The sequence below is a fragment of the Penicillium cosmopolitanum genome, assembly GCF_028827165.1.
Source record: "Penicillium cosmopolitanum strain IBT 29677 chromosome Unknown utg000005l:1.0-4006212.0:1.0-4009387.0, whole genome shotgun sequence".
Lineage (NCBI taxonomy): Eukaryota > Fungi > Ascomycota > Eurotiomycetes > Eurotiales > Aspergillaceae > Penicillium > Penicillium cosmopolitanum.
The window spans coordinates 1614828-1636847 of record NW_026622675.1 but is presented as its reverse complement, the minus strand read 5'-3'; the positions used below and the strand labels follow the sequence as shown (position 1 = coordinate 1636847).

At 48.7% G+C, this 22020-nt stretch overlaps 13 protein-coding genes across 13 annotated transcripts; 9 read left to right on the top strand and 4 right to left on the bottom strand.

Annotated features, from left to right (window-relative positions):
* Nucleotides 1-365: 365 nt before the first annotated feature.
* Nucleotides 366-1438, top strand: N7509_003669 (putative JmjC domain protein; the record flags this gene model as incomplete). The annotated part of the gene is made up of 2 exons (XM_056628306.1): nucleotides 366-1358; nucleotides 1418-1438. 2 exons carry the CDS (start codon nucleotides 366-368, stop codon nucleotides 1436-1438), a joined length of 1014 nt encoding a protein of 337 aa, XP_056491040.1.
* A 271-nt stretch (nucleotides 1439-1709) lies between these two features.
* On the top strand, nucleotides 1710-2258 carry N7509_003668 (uncharacterized protein; the record flags this gene model as incomplete). The annotated part of the gene is made up of 1 exon (XM_056628305.1): nucleotides 1710-2258. One exon carries the CDS (start codon nucleotides 1710-1712, stop codon nucleotides 2256-2258), a length of 549 nt encoding a protein of 182 aa, XP_056491039.1.
* A 461-nt stretch (nucleotides 2259-2719) lies between these two features.
* Nucleotides 2720-5207, bottom strand: N7509_003667 (putative general amino acid permease (Agp2); the record flags this gene model as incomplete). Its single annotated transcript, XM_056628304.1, has 4 exons — nucleotides 2720-3100; nucleotides 3213-3936; nucleotides 4032-4280; nucleotides 4861-5207. The coding sequence occupies 4 exons, from the start codon at nucleotides 5205-5207 to the stop codon at nucleotides 2720-2722; spliced, it is 1701 nt and encodes a 566-aa protein (XP_056491038.1).
* Nucleotides 5208-6041: 834 nt separating this feature from the next.
* On the top strand, nucleotides 6042-6725 carry N7509_003666 (uncharacterized protein; the record flags this gene model as incomplete). Its single annotated transcript, XM_056628303.1, has 1 exon — nucleotides 6042-6725. One exon carries the CDS (start codon nucleotides 6042-6044, stop codon nucleotides 6723-6725), a length of 684 nt encoding a protein of 227 aa, XP_056491037.1.
* Nucleotides 6726-7257: 532 nt separating this feature from the next.
* Nucleotides 7258-7560, bottom strand: N7509_003665 (uncharacterized protein; the record flags this gene model as incomplete). Its single annotated transcript, XM_056628302.1, has 1 exon — nucleotides 7258-7560. One exon carries the CDS (start codon nucleotides 7558-7560, stop codon nucleotides 7258-7260), a length of 303 nt encoding a protein of 100 aa, XP_056491036.1.
* A 620-nt stretch (nucleotides 7561-8180) lies between these two features.
* Nucleotides 8181-8721, top strand: N7509_003664 (putative progesterone binding protein; the record flags this gene model as incomplete). Its single annotated transcript, XM_056628301.1, has 3 exons — nucleotides 8181-8271; nucleotides 8341-8436; nucleotides 8543-8721. 3 exons carry the CDS (start codon nucleotides 8181-8183, stop codon nucleotides 8719-8721), a joined length of 366 nt encoding a protein of 121 aa, XP_056491035.1.
* A 258-nt stretch (nucleotides 8722-8979) lies between these two features.
* N7509_003663 (mRNA-binding ribosome biosynthesis protein NOP4) lies at nucleotides 8980-11110 on the bottom strand (the record flags this gene model as incomplete). Its single annotated transcript, XM_056628300.1, has 2 exons — nucleotides 8980-10621; nucleotides 10674-11110. The coding sequence occupies 2 exons, from the start codon at nucleotides 11108-11110 to the stop codon at nucleotides 8980-8982; spliced, it is 2079 nt and encodes a 692-aa protein (XP_056491034.1).
* A 207-nt stretch (nucleotides 11111-11317) lies between these two features.
* On the top strand, nucleotides 11318-12307 carry N7509_003662 (DNA repair protein RAD10; the record flags this gene model as incomplete). Its single annotated transcript, XM_056628299.1, has 1 exon — nucleotides 11318-12307. The coding sequence occupies one exon, from the start codon at nucleotides 11318-11320 to the stop codon at nucleotides 12305-12307; it is 990 nt and encodes a 329-aa protein (XP_056491033.1).
* Nucleotides 12308-13049: 742 nt separating this feature from the next.
* Nucleotides 13050-15196, top strand: N7509_003661 (FAD binding domain-containing protein; the record flags this gene model as incomplete). The annotated part of the gene is made up of 6 exons (XM_056628298.1): nucleotides 13050-13158; nucleotides 13209-13600; nucleotides 13674-13818; nucleotides 13889-14043; nucleotides 14110-14267; nucleotides 14329-15196. 6 exons carry the CDS (start codon nucleotides 13050-13052, stop codon nucleotides 15194-15196), a joined length of 1827 nt encoding a protein of 608 aa, XP_056491032.1.
* A 328-nt stretch (nucleotides 15197-15524) lies between these two features.
* N7509_003660 (uncharacterized protein) lies at nucleotides 15525-16214 on the top strand (the record flags this gene model as incomplete). Its single annotated transcript, XM_056628297.1, has 1 exon — nucleotides 15525-16214. One exon carries the CDS (start codon nucleotides 15525-15527, stop codon nucleotides 16212-16214), a length of 690 nt encoding a protein of 229 aa, XP_056491031.1.
* A 139-nt stretch (nucleotides 16215-16353) lies between these two features.
* On the bottom strand, nucleotides 16354-18387 carry N7509_003659 (fungal specific transcription factor domain-containing protein; the record flags this gene model as incomplete). The annotated part of the gene is made up of 1 exon (XM_056628296.1): nucleotides 16354-18387. One exon carries the CDS (start codon nucleotides 18385-18387, stop codon nucleotides 16354-16356), a length of 2034 nt encoding a protein of 677 aa, XP_056491030.1.
* A 709-nt stretch (nucleotides 18388-19096) lies between these two features.
* On the top strand, nucleotides 19097-19582 carry N7509_003658 (nuclear transport factor 2 family protein; the record flags this gene model as incomplete). Its single annotated transcript, XM_056628295.1, has 1 exon — nucleotides 19097-19582. The coding sequence occupies one exon, from the start codon at nucleotides 19097-19099 to the stop codon at nucleotides 19580-19582; it is 486 nt and encodes a 161-aa protein (XP_056491029.1).
* A 650-nt stretch (nucleotides 19583-20232) lies between these two features.
* Nucleotides 20233-21657, top strand: N7509_003657 (esterase/lipase family protein; the record flags this gene model as incomplete). Its single annotated transcript, XM_056628294.1, has 1 exon — nucleotides 20233-21657. One exon carries the CDS (start codon nucleotides 20233-20235, stop codon nucleotides 21655-21657), a length of 1425 nt encoding a protein of 474 aa, XP_056491028.1.
* Between the last annotated feature and the right edge of the window lie 363 nt (nucleotides 21658-22020).

The window sequence follows — 22020 nt, the reverse complement described above, 5'->3', positions numbered from 1 at the left end:
GTGAACAAAGAGGGGGTTCGGCTTGGCAACCTCGGTAATCCGCTCATGCTTCTGCACTACTACACAGTACTAGTACTAGTTCGTAGTATTAGTAGTACGCTGGGCTGCTTATGTGCTTCATACTAGTACTAGCCTAGTATCGTCTTTATGAAGGATGTCAATTAATATTACAGCTTCAAGGGAGTACTATCATACTCATAATACATAATAAAATGCAAGAAATGGTTGAATAAGGTTATCCATGTATATACCGTCAATGCCAAGATATCATACAACGCAAGCCGGGTAAATCTCCCGTGCCTCCTCCATTCTTTAATTCCGTCCAGTTGGCCTCTCACCTGTCACCCTCCAACCTCAAACCACGTATGCCCCTGCTGCAGTCATGGTTGCTCCCCAGTCGAGCTCTATGCCGACCCCTTCCCGACAAAGCAAGCCTTCAAGTTAACCCCTTACAATTCCGATCGGCCCTCCACCACAATTTCTCCACCTCCCCAATCCGCCCATACCGACCTCTCGACACCCTCCCCGACTCGCGTATCACCACCTTCCAACAACAATGTTTTCTCCCCGAGAAACCCGCCATCCTCCCTCGCTCCGAGTTCCTTAATACACCTGCTCGAACAAAATGGTTCCAAACCAACAGTGATAAGGGCAATGGCAATGGCTCGCCGTCAAACGGACCCGATCCCAATCAACCAATCGCCAGCCTAAACACCGAATACCTCCAAACCCACGGCGCGGACGCCTTCGTTCCCCTCGAGCTTACAGAACTGATCGATCCACTCGCATCAGAAGTACAAAGCTTCCGCCAATTTCACGCCCCGCTACACCTCTTCCTAGAATGGATGCGCGTGGCCAAGACCTCACCCCAAGCAACGAGACTCTACCTAGCACAATGTCAACTTCTCGACCTACCCCCCATTTTGCGCGACGACGTTCCAACGCCAGATATAGTCGCGCGTGCTGGGAAGGGCGATGTATACGATGCGAATGTCTGGATTGGCCATCCACCGACCTATACGCCTCTGCACCGTGATCCGAATCCGAATCTCTTTGTTCAGCTTGCGGGGCGCAAGATTGTCAGGCTGCTCGCTCCGGGGGATGGTCAGGCTGTTTTCGCGAGTGTTAGGCGGTCGTTGGGGAAGAGGAGTGATCGGGGTGCGGCGGCGATTCGTGGGGTGGAAATGATGCAGGGAGAAGAGCGGGCGCTGTTGGATGAGATGGTTTGGAGTGTTCCTGCTTCTACTGGTTCGGAAGGGAAGGGGTTTGAGGCTGTGCTGGATGCTGGGGATGGGTTGTTTATTCCGAAGGGGTGGTGGCATAGTATTAAAGGTGTTGGAGAGGGCGTTACTGCGTCGGTGAGTTCGCTGCTGTACATTGATTATGTTTGATGATGGAGTGCTAATTGTTTCTACAGGTCAACTGGTGGTTTCGATGACGATTGGAAGCGTGTACAATAAATAGCAGTATTGAGAAGATGTAATTTTAGACATGTATTTCACAGTATACAATTGTTAATACTAGTAAAATCTAGCAACTCCGAGTTTGAACCATCTCGAAGTCATTGTCAGAACTGCCCCGAATATTTACTAGGAAGACCAAGACCCGCCCGGTTCACCTCCGACTCCCCGACTCACCTCCACCTCCACCTCCGCCTTGAACCACTTTTCGCCTCCGCACCCCCAACCCAACCACCAAACCGTGGCAGCATGCAACTATCGCGAACAGCCTACCGCGCAGCCCTCTTCCATCTCAGCGTGAACCCTCTCTTCACCCGTGCCTCAATCCAACAACCCAGCTGGAGCCTCACCACGACAACACCCCAACCCCCAACCTCGCGCCTCTACACAATTCTCTTCCCACAGTGCAAAACCAACACACGACAAGCCCATACAATGTCCACCTCAACCCCTGAAACCAACCCCAACAACCCCAACCAAGGGACCTCCTCCGAATCTGAGGCCCAAAATCCAGGCCCGGAACAACAAGCGCAAGAGCCAGAGGCAGAGCAGCTCTACCTCCCGGAAACCGCCTCCACCGAAGAAGGCCAACAAAAAAACCTCCGCCTAGACCTTGGCGCAGACGGCGGTGTCTCACTGGACCATCTCGGTCCTATGGTCGTGAATGTTGACGGGACGTTGTCTCGGATCAGTAATTGGGATAAGATGACGGAGATGGAGCAGAAGAGTACGCTGCGGGTCCTTGGGAAGCGGAATAAGCAGCGGTTGGAGGCTTTGAAGGCTCAGGGCGTAGAGTAAGCCTTGGAAGTAGTAGTACTCTAGGGCCACTGCGTTCTTCCAGGGATCTCCGGCTAAAATCCGAGTTTATATACTTTGATTAAATGTGCTGGGAGCGGAGGGGAATGTATGTATTATAATTATGGGGATTTGACGAATGTTTACAGCGTTGCATTTGAAAGAGTCTTATTGGGCATATATACACTTCAATTCATTTGTCTATAATTTGAATCCCACCTGGGCAATATGATGGCTGGTCGGAGCAGTTCTATAGTTATGCAACGTGGACATAAAAGTTGCCCAAGTTTTAAGATACCTCAAGGTTTGCTCTTCCCTACCCTGCCCTGGCCAGCTCGTCGTCGCATTAATCGAACAATTTGCCGATATACTTGTGCAAAGTACTCCTAAAGAAAGTCCGCAAGTCAGCACCATATTCTAACATGAAGTCTGGAAGCCAAAAATCAAAGCACACGAAGAACAACCTACTTAGGCGGTTCAGAGACATAATCGCGGGTATACTCCTCGATCTCCGCGAGACCAGTAACAAGATCGACTTCCTCCGGCTTAAGAAACTTCGTCTTATGAAAGAATTTCCATCCAAAATACAGCACCGGGAAAACGCCAATCATGGTGTAAGAGAAGAGGAATGTTGGAATGGACCAATTTCCCGGCAGGAAGACAGTATAGCCACCGACAAAAGCCATAATCGTCGTAGTGGTGAATGCAATGTAGGAAATATATGGCTGGAACCAACTGCGGTAAGGTAGTGTTTCGCGGGAAATACCTTGGGCTTCTAGGGCTTTTTTGAAGCGGATGTATGTGAATGTGACGACGGAGAAGTTGATGAGTTGGGATGCGGTCACCTAGGGAATGAGAAATATAGTGTTAGTCTGAGTTTGATATGATCTGCACTGATATCACAGCGAGAAGTTAAGGGGATGGGGACAAGGTATAAAACGTACCAAATTAACAAACCAATTCAAAACAACCGACGCCCCATTCGAAACCTGAAGAAAGCTCAAAAGCGCAATCAAAAGCACAACGCCGACACAATAAATCGGCACACCTCTCGAAAGTACACTTTGTCAAAAAAGCCGGCGCCTTCTTCTCCAGCGCCAGTCCATAGAGACTCCGACTAGCGCAATAAACATAACTGTTACCCGCACTAAACGAAGCCGTCAAAACAACCGCATTAACAATATGCGGCAAAATAGGTATTCCCAACCGGTCCATCGAAATCACATACGGCGAAGCCGCCGCACCGGGTTTATCATTATCAAACGCATCAGCCATAGTGGGATCATTGTACGGGACAAGGATGCCAACGCACAAAACGCCGAGAACGAAGAAAGCCGTGAGTCGATAGAAGACACCGTTGAATGCCTTTGGAAGGACGACGCGGGGATTCATAGTTTCGCCCGCGGCCATGGAGACATAATCTGGACCGGCGATGGTGAAACTTGCTGTTATTACCGCGGCTAGGAAGCCGAGGAATCGGCCCGTGTCGCCTGTTTTGTAGAACTCGTTGAATGCGCCTGGTTCGTTCCAGTATCGGAAGCCGAAGCGGTCGCCTAGTGGGTTTCCGCCTAGCATTACCACCACCGTGTAGAAGATTAGGCCGATGCTTAGGAGGACTTTGCCGAGAGAGAGCCAGAATTCGGCTTCGCCGTACCATTTTACGGCGAAGACGTTTAGGGCTCTGGTGGGAGGGTTAGAATGGGATTGAAGGTGGGGGGTTTCATGGTTTGGGATTGTTTATGGTTGTGGATCGTGGATGGGGGGTTTTGCTCGTACATGTATAGGACCAGGACGATTACGTTCATGGCTGCGACGGGTATCACGCTCGTCCAGTAGTTGACGATTAGACTGACGGCGACGATTTCGAAGGGGACGAGGGCAGCTTCGAAGATGAAGAAGTTGTATCCTGCTGCGACGCCGAGGGCTTCGTCGACGTAGCGGCCGGCGAAGCGGATGAATGGGGAGGAGATGGGGAGGTAGGTGACCATCTCTGCGAGACCTGGAGAGAGATGTGAGTATGATGGACTACAATGGAGGAGGGTGAGATGCAAAAGAGTGTTCTCTTTCGCTTTCGTTCTGAGCATGATGGCGCGAGGGAGGTTTTATTTGGCGCTTTTGGAGTCAAGTGTTGCTTAGGTTGACGGGTTGTTGCTGGGGCTGGGGTTTTGGAGAGGAACTCATACAAACGGTGATAATAAGGATAACGGCACTCCTAGAAATTCAAGGTATAAGATTCCAATTTGGATATTCAGAGGGGCTTTTTGGGCAGGATGCGGGGGTTGGATGTCTGGGTCGATTTCGCTTTGGGATTGTTGATATGGACATAGATGGTTGATGTTGATACGTCGGATTTGGAACAAGCTTTGCCTAGATCTGCTTACGTCCTTGGAGTTGGTTGAAGGACTGGAATTTCTTTTCTTTTTCTTTTTCCCTTTTCTCTCTCTCCGATTTGCTCTGCTTTTGTTCTTGTTGTAATCTTTTTTTTCTGATCGTGATTCGCATGGTGCTCTCCTTATGTAGAGTTTATACTCCCAATGGAAATTGTCGAAATAACCCAGGCTTCCAAGGAAAGACAAATAAGAACTGGAAGAGGGTTTAAACTTACCAAATACTAAATCCAAGGAACAAGCTTCCAGGCCCACTTGTGCGCAGGCCAGAGCCGATCTGCACATACAATGCAGTTCCAATCGTACCACCGATGCCGATCAATTGAACATGGCGCGGTTTCAACTTGCGCTGGGTATGGTCATAGGTGGGTTTGATAGAGCCGCCATCGATGGAGTCATCGCGCTTATCCATAGAGCTCTTCTCCACAACCTCCACACCTTTACCCACGACCTTGACAGGAGTGGTCTCCGGGTCAGACAGAGTGCGGGGAGTCTCCGTGGACTGGATAGCGGCCGCCATTGGCGAATGGGGGCCTAGATCTGATTTAGAGTCTGGGTGGGACATGCTGCTGGCGATGCAGATCGATCACCGTGTCAAATATATAAAATGTTATTGCAGCATGAGAGGTACAAAGAAAAGGGAGAGAAAAGGAAGACAGAGGCGATTTCATTAGGAAAAGAGAAAAAAACAAGGATCGAGATAAAAGAAAAATTTGCATCTTGGCGAGCTCCCCTCGATTGCTTGGCAAGCTCTTAGAAAGGACTCGTACATAGCGGAATCTGCTTGTTGGCCGAGGCCGTCGGCGTAGTCCGAGCAAACATCCCGAGCTGGGAGCAAATCAGCGGTCCCGGTCGAAGTGGAAGCGGCTTTAAGCGGGGCTGTGGGGTTGAGGTATGTCGGCATATGAATGTCAAATCAGCACAGTCTAAATCTAGGTCCCGGCCCGGGTAAGATTAACTCATATAGAGAGCTAGATATAGATATGGTGTATGGTAGTGGTGACCCTATGTTAATATACTAGTAGTACTAGTACTGGTGAGCTAACTAGTAGTGAAGGCTGGAGTGAGGCAGGAGCGCCAGTGACCTCGTGCCTTCCCTTCCAAAGCTCACTCCCCTTCACCTTCACCTTCACCTTTACCTCGAGCCTTCTTCAACCTTTTCAACCATTCCCGTCCAACGCACTCAGCTCACCAAACCAGACTTTCACCTTGATGGGTCACGCAAAGGTTTATATATTCTCCACGAGCCACTCCCGAGCCAGTGCCAACGGGCCCATTACCACAATACCGATCAAGCAGACACTCGCAGAAGACGGGCATGGAGAATGTCAGCATACGCAATTGCCTACCGCACCAGAAAAATTACTGTGATATGGCTAACCAGAAAATTTGTTGATAGATGAATCACCCCCACTCTGCCCAGTCGGGATTTGACTGGATCGAGGCTCGCCTGAAACCATTGAGGTTCGATATCCAATCCATCAGGAACCAACTGGACCACAACTTCAAGATACTACAAGCGGAAATTGCCGCTGTCCGAAAAATGACGCCTCCGCCAATAAAATACACAATACCAGACCCTGCAGCCTTCTCGGATGGAAAAGAGCCGGATTTCGAGACATGGAAGCTCAAGATCGAAAACAAATTACAGGCAAGTTCAGATCAATTATACACCCCCCAGCTCCGAATGGCCTACGTCTTTAGCCGTTGTGAAGGACCTGCTGCCCAACAACTTGCTCCTCGGATGCGACCTGGCGCTACCCTTCGTTTCAAAGACGCCACTGATATGATCGCCCGCCTGGAGAAAATCTACGGAGACCCATGGCGTGCCATACACGCGTCTCGTCAGTACCATGCTCTTTCCATGGATTGTTCCATGAAGTTTATCGATTTCTTTCCTACATTTTGTCTGCTCGCCGAGAACGCACGAATCCCCGAAGAAGAGCGCAAAGAGGACCTCTTCAAAAAGTTATCAGTTGATTACAGGGAACAACTGATAGATAATCTATACGGACAAGACTTCAATGAGCTTGTCGATGAATGCAAGCGCCTGGATTACTACATTTTCTCTGATCCAGATTGAGGATCACCACAGCACACACGGCCAATCCACACGATCCGCCCTCCCTCTTCTATATCGACCCTCCCTAGGTCGACGAACTGGCTACCGGCTAGCATGTCAAGGAATCATACGAGAATTATCGGGATTCTATTTTCAGGGCCATCTGAACGAGAAGGGGGTATATAATACTACACTGCAGGCTGACGACCGAGCCTGAAAGAAACTCATTTGCATCGAGATCCAGTATCTTCCCTGGATACCCCCATGTATTTATTACTTTAGCTACTATCTGCTATAAATATCAAATCCGAGCTCTTCTTTCTCCAGCCCAAAGCCTCATATACTATCAAAATACGAATGAGTGAGGGTAAATAATACTAATTGAGAAGCAGTAGTGAAGTACCAGTAGAAGTAAAGGACCCCTGTCAAATTCCCTCCCGAGGTCTTATGTTTGAATTCCCAGAAAAATATGAGGATCTAGCATATACACATTGCAAAAATCAAGTCATAATACATCATTCAAGCGACCGTGGCCACTTGGGCCAAAGTCAACTCAATCAAGATGTTCCTTTTCCGCAGGGCCATACGGTCGACCCTCATCCCTAGGATCCACCGTCAGCGAGCCATGACTTGCAGCACTATCCGCAGAGACCCTCCGCTCCGACTGATCAACAGCCTGACCTAGCCAGCTCGGTGGGAAGAAACTCTCGTTGTCTTCGAAGTATACATGGTGGATGACGTCAGAGTCATTGTGGTCTCGCTGGGGATTGTCACGGCGAGTTTGAGGGGCGGCGAGATGTGCTCTAGCTTCTTCGGAGCTGTTCTGCGCCGGTTTGGTAGTAGGTGATGATGGCATGTCTAGGATGGTTGGTATGGGGTAGGATGTATGTTGAGGAGGGAGGTTGGATTTGGAAGGTTATGTAGAGTTTGGGGGGCGTCTGATCCTTTGTACAAATAGTACATAGTATGTAACATGATCCCTTGTCATCTGATTTGCGCCACCGGTCTGCGGGTTATTTGCATGCGGCGAGTTGGAGATGGAGGGTACTTTGACGTCATATTACAGGAGCAAAGTACTAGTATTCTATTTAATAATTTAGCAATGAGTTGGATACTGTATAGTACTCTTTTTAAATCCGATACTACTAGGTAGTACCTTGTTCCTATACACCTATCTGAGGTATAACGATCTCAACTTCATCATGTGGACCCGGCGAAATATAATTGAAAGAATACTCTCTAAATGGAAGGGTCCAAGTGTTATTGATTGATTTAACAATAATGTCTCCTGTCAATAAAAATAAGAATATAGACTATACTACCGCAATACTCAAGCAATCAATCAGCGAGCCGAGTTCGTCAGCAGCCGACGGGAACAACCCCGCTTGCCCCGCGACTTTCACTTTCCCTCCGATCCAAACCAACCACCCTCCGAGTCTCTTTCCTCTCACACACTTCTCTCACCAAACACACAACATGGGCGAACGATTTGCTCCCAAGGTCCCAGTCCAACTGGACCCGCCAAAGGATGACCCCATTTCCACAGAGGAATTGGCCAAATGCGACGGTACGCGCGCGCCCCGGTGTCTGCTTTTGTGCCGAGGTCGAAACTAACTCGGAAGGATGCTATTCCCAGGCTCCGATTCCAGTCGCCCTACTCTCGTTGCTATGAAGGGCGTTGTCTTTGATGTCACCAAGAATCCGATGTACGGTGCTACCGGCTCTTATAAAGGTATGCAGGGAGTGGCAAGCTATGGACTTGGCCTTTGCGCGAGATTGCGATTGCGGAAAGGAGAAGATAGAAGAGCACAGATGCTAATGGATCAACTTCGATATAGTCTTCGCCGGTAAGGATGCTTCTCGTGCGCTCGCCAAGTCGTCCTTGAAGCCTGAGGACTGCGTACCGGAATGGTATGACCTTGAGGACAAGGAGAAGACTGTCCTGGATGAGTGGTACCAGTTCTTCAGCAAGCGGTATAATATTGTTGGCAAGGTGGAGGGTGCGAAGAATACGTAAAAGACTGAGAGGCTGTGAATGAACCTTTGAATATGCTGGGAAAAGGAACTTGAAGGAAAGGCCTTCAAGTTTATGATAAATCGAGTGTACGAAATATACCCGCGATGATGCTCAATCGGAGAACCTTTACTCTGACTCTCACGATCACGATCGTTGAAATGACAATCACAATGCTTTTGATTTAGAATGGTATATCGGGCATTAGATACAGAAACAAGCTCTATACATGTTTTAAATCCTTCAAGTTCACGCGCACACTCATGCCTTACGGGCCTTACGCTGCGCGCGCTTCTTGCCAATAATCCGATTGCGCTTCGCGACCTTGTCCTCCTCAACATCCTCCCCATCTTCCTTGCTATCCTTGCCCTTTTCTGAGCGCTTCCGCTTCTGACCCTTCTGACCCTTCTCCTCTTCTTGCTCCCCCTTTGCATCCTTCTCTGCCTTCTCCTTGGCCTGCTGTTTCTTCTTGTCTTGCAACTCTTGACGACGCTTGATAACCTGGGCGTTCTCAATAGCAAACTCAACAACCAGGCGCTTGCGCTTTTCCTTCTCTTCCGAGTCCGAGTTCGCCGGGATCTCGATCGGGTGGCAGTTGAGCCAGCGCAGACCCATCAGCGCGTGACGGTGAGTGTAGTATTCGATGAAACCGTAACCACGACTGCGACCACCACCTTCCTTCTCGGGCACCTTAGTACCCTCACGAGTCTCGAAGACAATCTTGGCTTGTCGGACGATACCGGCCTTCTTCTCCTTGCGCTCGTGCTCAAGTTCCTTCATGGTCTCGCGGGATCGCTGCTGCTCCTCCCGAGAGAGGGACTGGCGCTTCTCGGCCTTGACATCCTTGGCGAAACCGACAACGGCCTCACGGGCAAGTTGCTTGAGATCCTTGGATGTGATGTGACGGGGAAGGTTGCGGATTGACAAACGGGTGAGACTGAGGTGGAGGGCGGGGTTCTTCTTGATGAATCCCTCTCGCTGCTTGTAGCTCTCCTCGCGCATCTTGATCTCGGAAGGAGAAAGCTTCTTATAGAGAGGGGAGTTGGAGGGGATGGTACCCTCGGACAGCAGGTAGAGACGACGCTTATCCTTGTCACGCACCAGACGGCGCGAAACACCCTCTTCATTCAGCTTGGCAGCCTCATTCTTGTTGACGGCACGGGCGACCTGTAGAACTCGACCGTCCAGGGTGTAACGACCAGTAGGGTCGGAATTCTCGTGTTGAAGAATTGAGTGTTTCATGGCCGGTTTGGAGCGTTCCTTCTCGGCGACCACTGTGTCGAGCTTGGGGGCTTCACGGACGCAGGTCATGCAGTCCTCGACCTTCCAGAAGCACACGAATCCGGTTCCGCGAGGGCGTTCGGTTTCGCGGTCAAGCACAATGCGCGCATATCGAAGGGGACCGAATTGGGTGAAGTGCTCATAGAGCGTATCGTTGGTACATGTGAATGGCAGGTTGCGGAGGAAGACGGTGCATTCATTACGGTCGTCTTCGATTGGTTCCTTGCGGGCCTCCTCGTCCAAATCCTCGAGGTCCTCCAGATCTTCATCGTCGTCGTCCTCATCATCCTCTTCGTCCTCGTCCTCGTCGGATGAAGTCTCATCGTCGTCCTCCTTCGCGGCCTTGTCCTCCATATCCACATCATCGTCCTCCTTCTCCTCGTCAGCGTCATCCTTCTTAACATTCTCCCATTGTTCCCTGTCAACGGCCCAATCAACAGCCAGTGTGCGACCATCGATTTCCTTTCCGTTCACGCCTTGAAGAGCCTTCTCGGCGTTCTTCTTTCCGCGCAGAATGACGAAGCCGAAACCGCGAAGCTTGTTGTTTTGTTTGGGGAGATCGGCCCATTTGACCTTTCCGTAACTGCGGAAGAGAGCTGCGAGGTCCTCAATTGTCTTGATGCTCCAAGGCAGGTTGCGAATGATCAGCTTAGGGGGGCTGGTTTGCGGCATGCTCGTCTTCGCGATCTTGCTTGATTTGTTGCGATTTCGCGGCGGGCTTGCTCTTTCCAAGTTTCTCGTCAATCTCACGGTGACGCTGTTGGGCGTATTCGACTCGAATCTTCTTTCCCTCAAAGTCGGCTCCATTGAGTTCCTCCAAGGCGCTCTGGGCGTCCTCGAGGTCGGCGAAGGTCACGAAACCATAACCCTTACATTGCTTTTCCGAGTTGTTGACGGTGACAGCGTGCTTGAGAACGTAGGATTGCGAAAAGAACTCTGCGAGGCTGTCTTTCGTGGCCGTGGCTGGTAGCGATCGAACGAACAGGGTGTTGTTCGGCTTGGCGGCCGTTGAGGTCTTAGCTGCGGCCTGTGTAGGTTCTTCCATCTTGACGTCGGTATCTTGGGCAACACCTTCGTCAGAGAAGCGTCGTTTCCTGTTTGGCTCAGCCATTGTGAATCGTTGACTGGGACTTTTTTCTGCTGCAAAAAATAAGGCGGCAGAAAAAAGATGGACGGCAACAGAGGCGGTGAGACGCACCGATAAGGCAGTATCTCTTATCGCATCACTTACCTCCGGGCCGGCGCCGAGCTACCTTACCTTCCCTCAATACTCCACAGCAACACTCTGCACTGTTGCACCCTCTCTCAAGCATCCGCCATGGACGCTCAATCAAATGAAGCCTCAAGGTCGCAGTCAACGGGCTCCGCGACTCCAGCAACCCCCTCAACAAGTCAACCCAAGGTGCAACAACCCAAACCACAGGCCCTCGCGAACCGCCCTGGTCCATCTGCGATCCTCGTGTCGACACGACAGAAGGGCAATCCAATCCTAAATCATATCAAACTTCTTCCATGGGAATATGCAGACATCCGAGCCGACTATGTAGTTGGCGTGACAACATGCGCCCTCTTTCTCTCGCTAAAATACCACCGTCTCCACCCCGAATATATTTACTCCCGAGTCCGATTGTTAGCAGGCAAATACAACCTACGCATAGTGCTAGTCATGGTCGACATCCCAAACCACGAAGACCCACTAAAAGAACTCTCCAAAACATCCATCATCAACAACCTCACCCTAATCCTCTGCTGGTCCGCCCCCGAAGCAGCCCAATACCTCGAGCTCTTCAAATCATCCGAATACGCCCAACCGACCGCAATTCGCTCCCAACAAGCTCAAACATATAAAGAATCCATCGAAGAATTTGTCACAACCCCACGCGCGATTAACAAGTCTGACACGGCAAGCTTGATATCTACATTCGGCAGTCTTCAAAATGCGGTCAATGCGCAACCCGAGCAGATCAGCGCGGTTCCGGGCTGGGGTGAGAAGAAGGTTCAACAATGGTGCAGCGCCGTACGGGAAGATTTCCGGGTTGGAAGTACGAAGAAAACAACTCTGCCTCGGACCCAGGCACCAAGCAAGCCAAAACCGCCAGTGGTACCGAGACCTCGTCAGTCCCATCAAGACATGGATGAGGATGAACAAATTCTCCGAGCTGTTATGGAAGAGAGCCGTAGGACAGCGGAGTTGGAATCTTTAGCTGCCGCGCCTGCTCAGGAGTCTTCGAAGGAGAAACAGCCGGCTGAAGAGTTGAGTGAAGGTGTCATGGCTGCATTGGCTAAGCTGCGGGATAACGGCGGATGAGCTGTGTCAGTCAAGTCCCCGTCTTGTACTAACACGCTGTCTTCACCTGGAAGAACACATACATCGCATGGGTTTATGAAAAAAAGACTCTGCATATCACCCGTGCTCAATATGACCTAAGCAGTCCGAAGAGATGTATGGCGCGTGATACTGCGCTATCAAATTGCAAGTCCCACCAAGCTCTCTCGACCTACCAGATATTTGAAGATCGCGAAACGAAGTTAAACCAACTATCGGCCCTGGATTGCGGCTTCGGAATATATATCGGACATGGTCGAGCAACAGCTATGCTCTATGCCCATCCGCTCCCATATATGCGAGACCTATCTTCGGCTTTCCGCCATAAATGAAAGCGAGCTTATCCCCGAGGATGCTAGCTACGGTGGGAGCAGAACAATTCGGAGGATTTCCAATCCGCTATTTCTCGAGACGTACAGAACTCCAACCAAGACCTCCAAGAATTTACACTCTTATTTGTTGCAAGTTGTTGGAGCGTTACCATCTACAGTAGTCTACCACTACCCACCACATAGTTAGAAGAGTCGCAAGTGGTATCTATTGATCTCAAAATGTCCACTTTTCCCACTTTCCCACTTCCCCGCTCCCCACTTCCGAGACACTAAAGACCCCCCACTGTAAAGGCCACGAGAGTCCATTAATTATTAGCAGTAGATTATTGTTCCGAGCCTCCAAGATATCTTTATTGTCATTCTGTGAACCCTTGGACCTACGCGTGCCGAAGATGTCGCCTCTCATCCACAATTCAACACCGGACGAAGAAGTCCCAATCCTCATTATTGGAGGTGGACCATCAGGTCTTCTACTCGCTTTCCTTCTTGAACAGCTGAACGGTAGCTCTACCCCGCTCAAAGGCTACAAGCCATCGTCTAAATTGAACTAGTGCGTTCCTTGATCATCGAGCGATACCCAACAAGACTGGCAGCCCCTAAAGCGCACGCCCTGTCTCCAAGATCTCTCGAATTTTGTCGCCAAGCCGGACTAGATGTGAATGAGATTCGCAGCCTTGGAAGTCCTCGTGAAGATGCGTACTGGGTGAACTTCATTACCAGTTTAACTGGCAAGCAAGTTGGTCGGCTTCCATACGAAAGAATGGACAAGGAGGTTCTTAATGATACTCCGACGGCAAGTCTTCTTCAACTAGCATGTGAGAGATATCACGATAATAACTGGTTCCAGATGATCCATAACATTCCTCAACCTGCCTTTGAGGATATTATATCGAAGAGGCTGTTAAAGACTAGTTTTGTTGAAATTCGAAAGAATCATTCGTTCGTGAGCTTGGAGCAGGGAAGTTACATGCAGACTGATAACATCTTTCTTTGTCTGCATTACTAACTTATACTAGAATGACAATGAGGTGATAACGACTATCGAAGACCGTGCCACTCAGAAGGAGTACAGGATCGGATCTCGACATGTCATCGCGTGTGATGGTGCCAAAAGTGCTGTGAGGAAGCATCTCGGTATCACAAGCGAAGGCGAAGAAGCCAGTCAGTATACCATGCATTTTCAAATGCATGCTTCTCAGATGGCAGGAGATATACTGATTATAATAAACAGCCGAAACTATGATGACGATTCACATCAATGCTGATCTTAGACCTGTGATCAAAGAGCGAGTCGGTATGCTTCATTGGGTTATGGATCCACAGGTATCCGGGTTTATAATCGGCTATGAGCTGTCCGGTAATCAAGTTCTGATTTGCAATTTCGATGTGAGTAGCTTCACCCCGGGTATAACTATATGGGATGCAAGCACATACTGAAGCATGCATATGTAGTCCGAGAAACATCCCGTGGACGCATGGAACGAAGAGCATTGCCGAAAAGTGGTAGATGCGGCATTTGGCGTCAAGATACCATATGATGTGCTCAGCTTCCGTCCATGGCTCCTAAGTCGGAAAGTAGCACATTCATATCGCGCTGGGAACGTCTTCCTGTAAGTACTACCCTTTCTATAGAGCTGAATACAAAGCAACTTCTCTAACCCATCCTTCTAGAGCTGGTGATGCTGCACATTCATTCCCGCCTACGGGCGGTCTCGGTCTGAATTCAGGCCTGGGCGACGTGCACAATCTTGCATACAAACTTGCCGCTGCTCATCATGGATGGGGCGGAGATGATCTACTTGATACCTACGAGGCTGAACGTCGCCAGGTCGCTCTCATCAATGCAGAGCAAAGCGTGAAGAATGGCAAGCAGATATTTGGCTTGCTGAAGGCACTTGGTACTACAGATCCAGATGTGGAGGTTTCTAGAAAAAATCTCTATCGGAATATTCAGGATCCTGAGGCCATGATCGAGATCAATAAGGGAATTGAAGGCCAGCGTGAGCACTTCGATAACCTGGGTCTCCATATCGGTTATGTGTATGGTGACACGCAAGTTCCGAAAAATGTTTCGCTATTCAAGTCTTCGTGTGTCCCAGGAGCTCGACTTCCACATGCCTGGATTGAAGTGCTCACAGAGCAGCAGTTGCCACTGTGTGCCATTGACTCTTCGTATGTGCGAGAGCTATCGATTGAGCAAATTTCTCAGAAGCGATTCTCTACGTTAGACCTGTGTCGTCTTGGTTCTTTCACTCTTTTGGTTGATGAGGGAAATGCCGCCTATTTCAAGTCGTCTGTTAAACGACTCTTCGAGGTTCTACCTGCACATGTAGCTAGTGCTTTATCACTGCGAGTTGTTGTGTATGGGGTTGATTTTACGCTTCAGCCTGGGTTGGAGAATGCTCAGTGGCTCGACTTGATGGGATTAAGTGGACGTGCGGTACTAGTGCGCCCAGACCAACATATTTTGTCTTGTCTTCCAACAGATTCAGGGCCAGAAAAGCTGCTTCAATCTTTGAAGATTCATTTGTCGTGGTGAAGAGCATCATCTTTTAGAAATTAGAAATATATAGACCCTGCATTAAAGAGGAATTGGTTATTGGAATGATCTCCACGAATGTCATTTGCGTCCTCAGCTAAACACTAATTATTACCCCATGTCTCTGACAATTATCAATCGTAATTATGTCATTTGAAACCGCGGCAGCCCACGATGTAGTTATTCCCCACATGCTCGCTTCCCCACACTGACAGCCCGCCTCGCTATTTAAAAGACCGAATCAGACATCACTAGGTGGAATGGAATTTAATTATTACCAGGGCATACCCAATAAACCGCCGAACCCCTCACTATCCTCTCTTCTACTATGAGTGAATCGGCCCCACCGACAGGCCTCGCCCTCAAGGATGCCAAACTCCTCCTCGAACATCCTTATCTCCCATTGGAGGCAGGAGTGGCCCATACTGAAGACGGCATGACCCATATTGCCGCGTCAACCTACATGAAATCCTGCACAGGTGCAATGATAGACTGGTGGTTCGGATGGATCCACAACACGGAGCAGTACAAGATCTGGCATCCTCGCGACCACGTCTTTTCTGACTGGGAGGGCCCGCGCGATAACAACAGCACCTATATCGGCGGCCACCATCTAGTTCATGAGTATATTGGGGGTGAGCTTCAGAAACTTAAAGTATCTTTCAAAGACCCGAGCGAGTACTTCGGGCCTGACTGGAAGGTTGCGTTCCAGAATGCGGGATATTCGACGGCCGTTTGTGGAAGAACGGGGATGTGGGATGATGAGAATGATGATTTTACGTATGTGGGACATTTGATTCATTTGATTAAGAATGAGCCAGATGGTGTCAGAATGCGATCTAGGTTTTGGCTGGGTGATGTGGACGGTGTTACCGATCCGGAGATCAGGAAGGCAAATGTCCCGGATGAATTTGCAAAGGGGCTATTGAAGCATGCTACGGAAGAGATGGCTATACTTGCTACTGTTCTACCTGATATGAATCATAAGTTTTCTGGGGTGGGTGCGGAGAAACTTTGAGACTTTGTGCTGGTAGTACTAGTTTAATTCAAATGTCAAACTTGAACGTATTCTCGTGCCAGCAGGCCATCAGACTAGTAGTCTGCCAGTCATGTGTATTTTTACTTTCGTGACTAGTATTCTTAAGTTTATCCCTGCGTTAATTTAATACACTATGGCCAAGATTTTCACGGGCAATATCCGCCAATCTTCCAATAATATCGTTCATCTGAGCGGAAACACCCCATCTCGACGCGACAGTTTTGAGGATTATCTGCAGTGAATTGATCTCGCCCAAGAGGCTGATCGAAACCATGGTCTTTCCGTTGTTTGGATTTAGTCCTTCCAAGAATTCCTCAATAATTTCATGATCTGGCGAAGCAGATTCGTGGAGCTGAGAGGTCCAAACTTCCGACCATGTGTACTTTTGAGGAACTTCGATAACTTCCCGGTTGAGAAGGCACATGGCGGTTATTACAACCGCCGATGTAAATACCGCCGTGGGTATATGCATAGTATATGCTTGGCTGAGAGGCAAGTCATCCAGAATCCTGGTAATTGATATTGCATGAAGAGTTGCCCGAAGAGCATCCGCCTTCGCAGCCCAAGAGTGAAGATCAAATTCTCCAAGATGGCCTTCGGGTTTAGCATGTACACCACCAAGAATCTGGGGTAGATTGAATTGACTGCACAGCCATCGATATATTAATATCGATGGTGCAGTCGCTTCGATGAACACAGAATGCCATCGGATGAATACCTGAAGATGATGCACATTAGAAGCCTCGGACCTAGGTAAAATATTCCCTTCAAAAATATTGAGCATAGCTTGGATGATTTGCTTCTTGGATACAGTGCCAAACACCTGTCCTTTTGCTTCGTGTAAGTCAGATATCAAGGATTGCAATCCCTCAATGATAACAAATATGGAGAAATGAGCGAGTTGCAGCGGATTGGTAGCATAATTAGACGAGAAAACGTGAGCAAAAGCTTCCGATATCGGTTGCCCTTTGGCTGAGTTCTGCATTTCAATAATCCATTCATCAGCAGTTGGGGCTGCAAATGCTTCATCGGAGCAGGCTGTTCCGATCCTATTGATCAAATGCCTTGCGCTAGCTGGAGAGCCAGATGCTTGCGATATGAGGCCATCAAGAATGTAGTGGCCAAGTATAGCCCGCCGTTGAACCTCGACTGCAGCCCAGCTTCTCCATGCGGTATTCTTCTCCTCGTCCGACATCTGCAGAGTTGGTAGATCTTCCGGTAAAATCTCACTGACATTGTACATTCCTGACGTCCTCGCCCAATAGAAGCCCAGGCCATGGAACACAGATGCTGTTGTCCGTATATTAGAATTGCTAGAAAGCAACGCATATGTTTGTCCCAGTAATGCGGTGAGCACAAGCTGAACCCCATCATATGCATCCCACGGCCCTCTGATTTCAATCAACGTTTGCCATGAGGTTGCGACTGCCGTGTGGCCAAGACGCCAAAGCATCTCTCCTTTTTCCAGTGCACCTTCCTCGCAAACGAATAATGATCCCAGTGCAACCATGTTCAAAAGAAGAGGCGGTATGGACTTTTGCAGAGTAAATGTCTGTTCGTGAATGACTGGAAAACTTGGCGATACTCGTTTGAAGAACTCATCGAGACAGGCATCCAGAAATGAGGAGGTAAATCCTGAATGATGAACTTCGGAATTTAATCTTCGAGAGAGATCATCGATGAGTTTGTATATCTGGCTCAACGCCATATTGCCAGGGCCCTGTGGTGCCTGTGCTAATTCCAAGTCCCTGGGCACTGCCAAGCCTAGATATTCGCTTGCGCTAGATGCACCTGGGAAGTCGATCAATGGTAGCGGTATTGTAGAGTTTCCGTTCGTGTCAGACATCAACCATTCAAGTAGGTTGTCAGAATCAAGCCAATTATGTGGCTCTGGAAAATTGGACAGGCCGGCCGATTCAACCTGTGCGAGGCAGGTTGTGGCTGCCGGAGTAGGAGTTCCCTGAGATTGGCCTTGGTCATGTTGTAGAGTTCCAGTCTCGGGAGTTGGATTCTGGTCCTTTGTCGAGCTACTACTGCCCGTGTGTAATCTCAAATGTCTGCCCAGAACATCCTGGCGGCCAAAGGATCTTCCACATTGACGACATTGAAATGGCTTTGAATTTGAATCTGTGCATCGGTGAGGGAAGCTCATTCTGTCCGCTTCTTTTCACTCACGTGTTCGCTCATGCCTCTATTATTCTTAGTCAATCCATGAACGCTGGTTGGGTAGGAAATGGGCAAGACCAACAGTGAGGTGTTCTAATTTTGTGTACTTCTTGCTACATTGGGGGCAATGGAAGCGTTTAGTAGTAGCGGTGTCGGGTGCCTTCTTCGATCTAGAGGATCCCATCTTGATTGAATGTGTTGGAAGCTCTCGTCGAGAAATGAAGCCGGGGTGAGAGTGGGAAAGAAGTGGGGAAACCCAAGGTGGGGATTTCACCAACATCACTGAGTGATGACGGGGATTTACACGTCAGCAAATGGACGACGCAAAGTCTTGGCGGTTTCAGCAGGTATTTGCTCCTCATTCAACTCTTTTGATTCGTTTTGTTGAACTATACCCTCACTTTGCCAAGGTCTATTCTCATGCAATATATGTAAGCCCCTAAAACTATGCGGGCCGAGATTGCACAATTGTGATACTTGTTCCCAAAATTGAGGAATGGGGTACCGAAAAGGGTCACGGTGAATGTGGGGGGCATCGGGACTTATCCATTTGCTCAAATATAAAAAACTAGTAACACCTGGGCATCTGGCTCGCCAATTTTTCAGACACATCGACTGTTAACCACTATTCAGTCAAATAGGATATCATCCGTTCCAACTACTCAATACCCATCACAAAAACAAATCGATCAAAGATGGCGCCCTCACTCTCACTGAAGGAATTTCTGAACTACATCAAAGCGTTTAACGCCAAGGATTATGCTGCTCAGCACGAATTTTACGATAAGGATGTCACTCTAACGATCCCGGATCCTGAGATTGGAACTCTTGTTGGATCGAAGGGGATAATGGACCATTATTCTATCGTGCACGCCGACGCAAATGAGACTGTCGTCCCGATGATTGCCATGTTCAACGGAAATCGAATCTTCTTCAGCATGGAGGCGTACTTCTTCTACCTCAGGGCTACCGAAAATGCCGTTCATAGCCACAAAGTGAAGCCCGGGGACGTCATTCGAGTCAAGGTCTGGGCTCTCTACGATATGAAGAATGGGAAAATGGCGAAAATTGTTTGCAATGCTCTCGGCGACGAATTATTAGGACAGATAAATGTGGACGATGCGATTCAGGAGAGCTGGAGTCGGGTTGACGATAATATCAAGGCGGCATGGACCGATTGAACTTCTCTCGGAAACGCGGGACACCATTCACCTGGGCGAAAGCTCTTTAATATCCATGAATTTTGAATATATCTTTGTATTGCATTCCCACTCGAGTACTCCTAGTAAGGTTTGGCGACAATTATTTTCATGCATTTGATTTTCACGTTTAACAATCATGACACAGATCGTTGTTGAGGTCGAAAGATACGACCGTGATTCACTGGTAAAAACACAAGGAGGTTGAATTCTTGGGCATTTATCAATACTCGGCTTCAGAATAAATAGTGAGAGCCCAAAATTGGCAGCCAACTTGAACCTGACTATACACGCGAGAGAGAAACTTTTACGCGCTTTGTTTGTTAAGATATTCTACTAAGGTTAGTATGGAATGCAGATCTGCAAGTCTCGATTCAAGCACCAACGGATCAAAAGAATGCATAAAAGCCCCAAGGGATGGACGAAAAATAATTTCTCTGAGTTCAACTGGTGCTCGTCTATCGTGGATGTCGGTTTTCATTGTTTACATGTCTGCTGGTGATAACAAACTGTGAAGTTATTGACGCGATTACTTCGAAGGATATGCTCCTCTTGCCAGAGAAACTTACCATCATGGTCCGGAACTTCCAGTATCCAAAATCTTAACACACGCATTCGTTAAACTCACCACAATGCGCTTTTCAAGATCACTCGCTCTCTTCTCCTCACTGGTCCCCTCGACCCTCGGAACCCCAGTCCCCAACATCATTCATGACCTGTCAACCCTTGAAACACGAGACTCTCCAGGAACAATCGAGATTCTCGAAAATGCATTTCTTGGCTTCTTCAACCTTGACAAAGAAACCATCCAACAAATCACACTCCTCGAATCCGCCCTAAAAGACGTTCAAGCCGGAAAAATAAACCCAGTCACAACCCTCGAAGAAGCCTTCGCATCTCTCGCCGAAATACCCCCCTCTTCCAATGAGGAACATAACATCCTGACAATCGCAACAAACCTCGTCCTGAACGGTCTAGCACCACAAAACACCCTTGACCTCATCGCCGGTATCATAGATCAGGATATCAACTCAAGCAACAATAACAACACCGTGAATCCGCCGAATCCTATCTACCCCAAGAAAGAGACCAAAGACGCACCATACAGCCAAAGTGAACAGGATCTCCGCTCAGTAATCTTTATTCCAGAAACATTCGAATACGGCGCCAACAATAGAACCCCCGTCCTCCTGGTCCCTGGAACCGCCGATCCAGCTGGCAGTACCTATCACTTCAGTTACGCGAAACTCCTCGCCGAGTCCGACTTTGCAGATCCAGTCTGGGTAAACATACCAGGAAATTCACTGGGTGATATTCAAGTCAACGCTGAATATGTCGCCTACGCAATGAACTACATCTCCGCCATCTCCAACGCCAGCTACAACGGCCCCAACGGCCGTAAAATCGGCGTGATATCCTGGTCGCAGGGGGGAATCGACGTACAATGGGCACTGAAATACTGGCCCTCGACCCGGGACATCGTGGAAGATTTCATGGCATTGAGCGCAGATTTCCACGGCACGCTTTTCGCCGCTGTCTGCCTGACATCGTCGTCGCCGTTGTGCACGCCGAGTATTAAACAGCAGTACTACAACTCGAATCTCATCCATGCTCTTTGGGGTGGGCATGAAAGAGGAGATTTTGCATTTGTCCCTACAACGAGTGTCTATTCCGGTGTTGATCAAGTCGTTCAACCTCAAATTGGCACGAATGCGTCGGCGTATTTGCTTGATGAACGGGGTGTGGGCGTGAGTAATGTTCAGATTCAGGTTGGGTGTCCTGGTTTGCCGGCTGGTGGGTTTTATCTGCATGAGACGATGCTGGTTAATCCGCTTGCGTTTGCGCTTTTTGCGGATGCTATTACGCATGATGGACCGGGGGATTTGGCGCGTGTCGATTTGGATACTGTTTGTAATCAGTTGGTTCCGCCGGGGCTGGGGCTTGATGATTTGCTGGGGACGGAGGTTATGGCGCTTGTTTATGGGAGTCTTGATACTTTGACTTATGGGTATGTTGGGGATAATGAGCCGCCGATCAAAGAGTATGCTAAGCAATAGCAAATTCGATGGTTGCACATAGCTTACTAGTTCTGCATACTAGTAGCTCTGTGACATTCTACTAGTACTAATAGCTTTTACCGTGAATATCATGACAATGTGAGTGCTTTTATGAATGTTATGATTCACGAAAGAAAGGATAATCATGGGACAGGTTGAAATACCCCATTTATATATGGCTGAGATACGCGTGTTATGACGACCGTAATACCAAAGATAAAATACTACTACTATACAAAGTATAAAGGAAAGTGCATCACTCGTTGTAATCCCCGTCTAGGCGTCAAGTTCAAGTATTGCTCCATGTCTCGACAGAATAATTGGCAGCGTAACCATTCGAGAGGGTCGAATTGACTGCAGGGC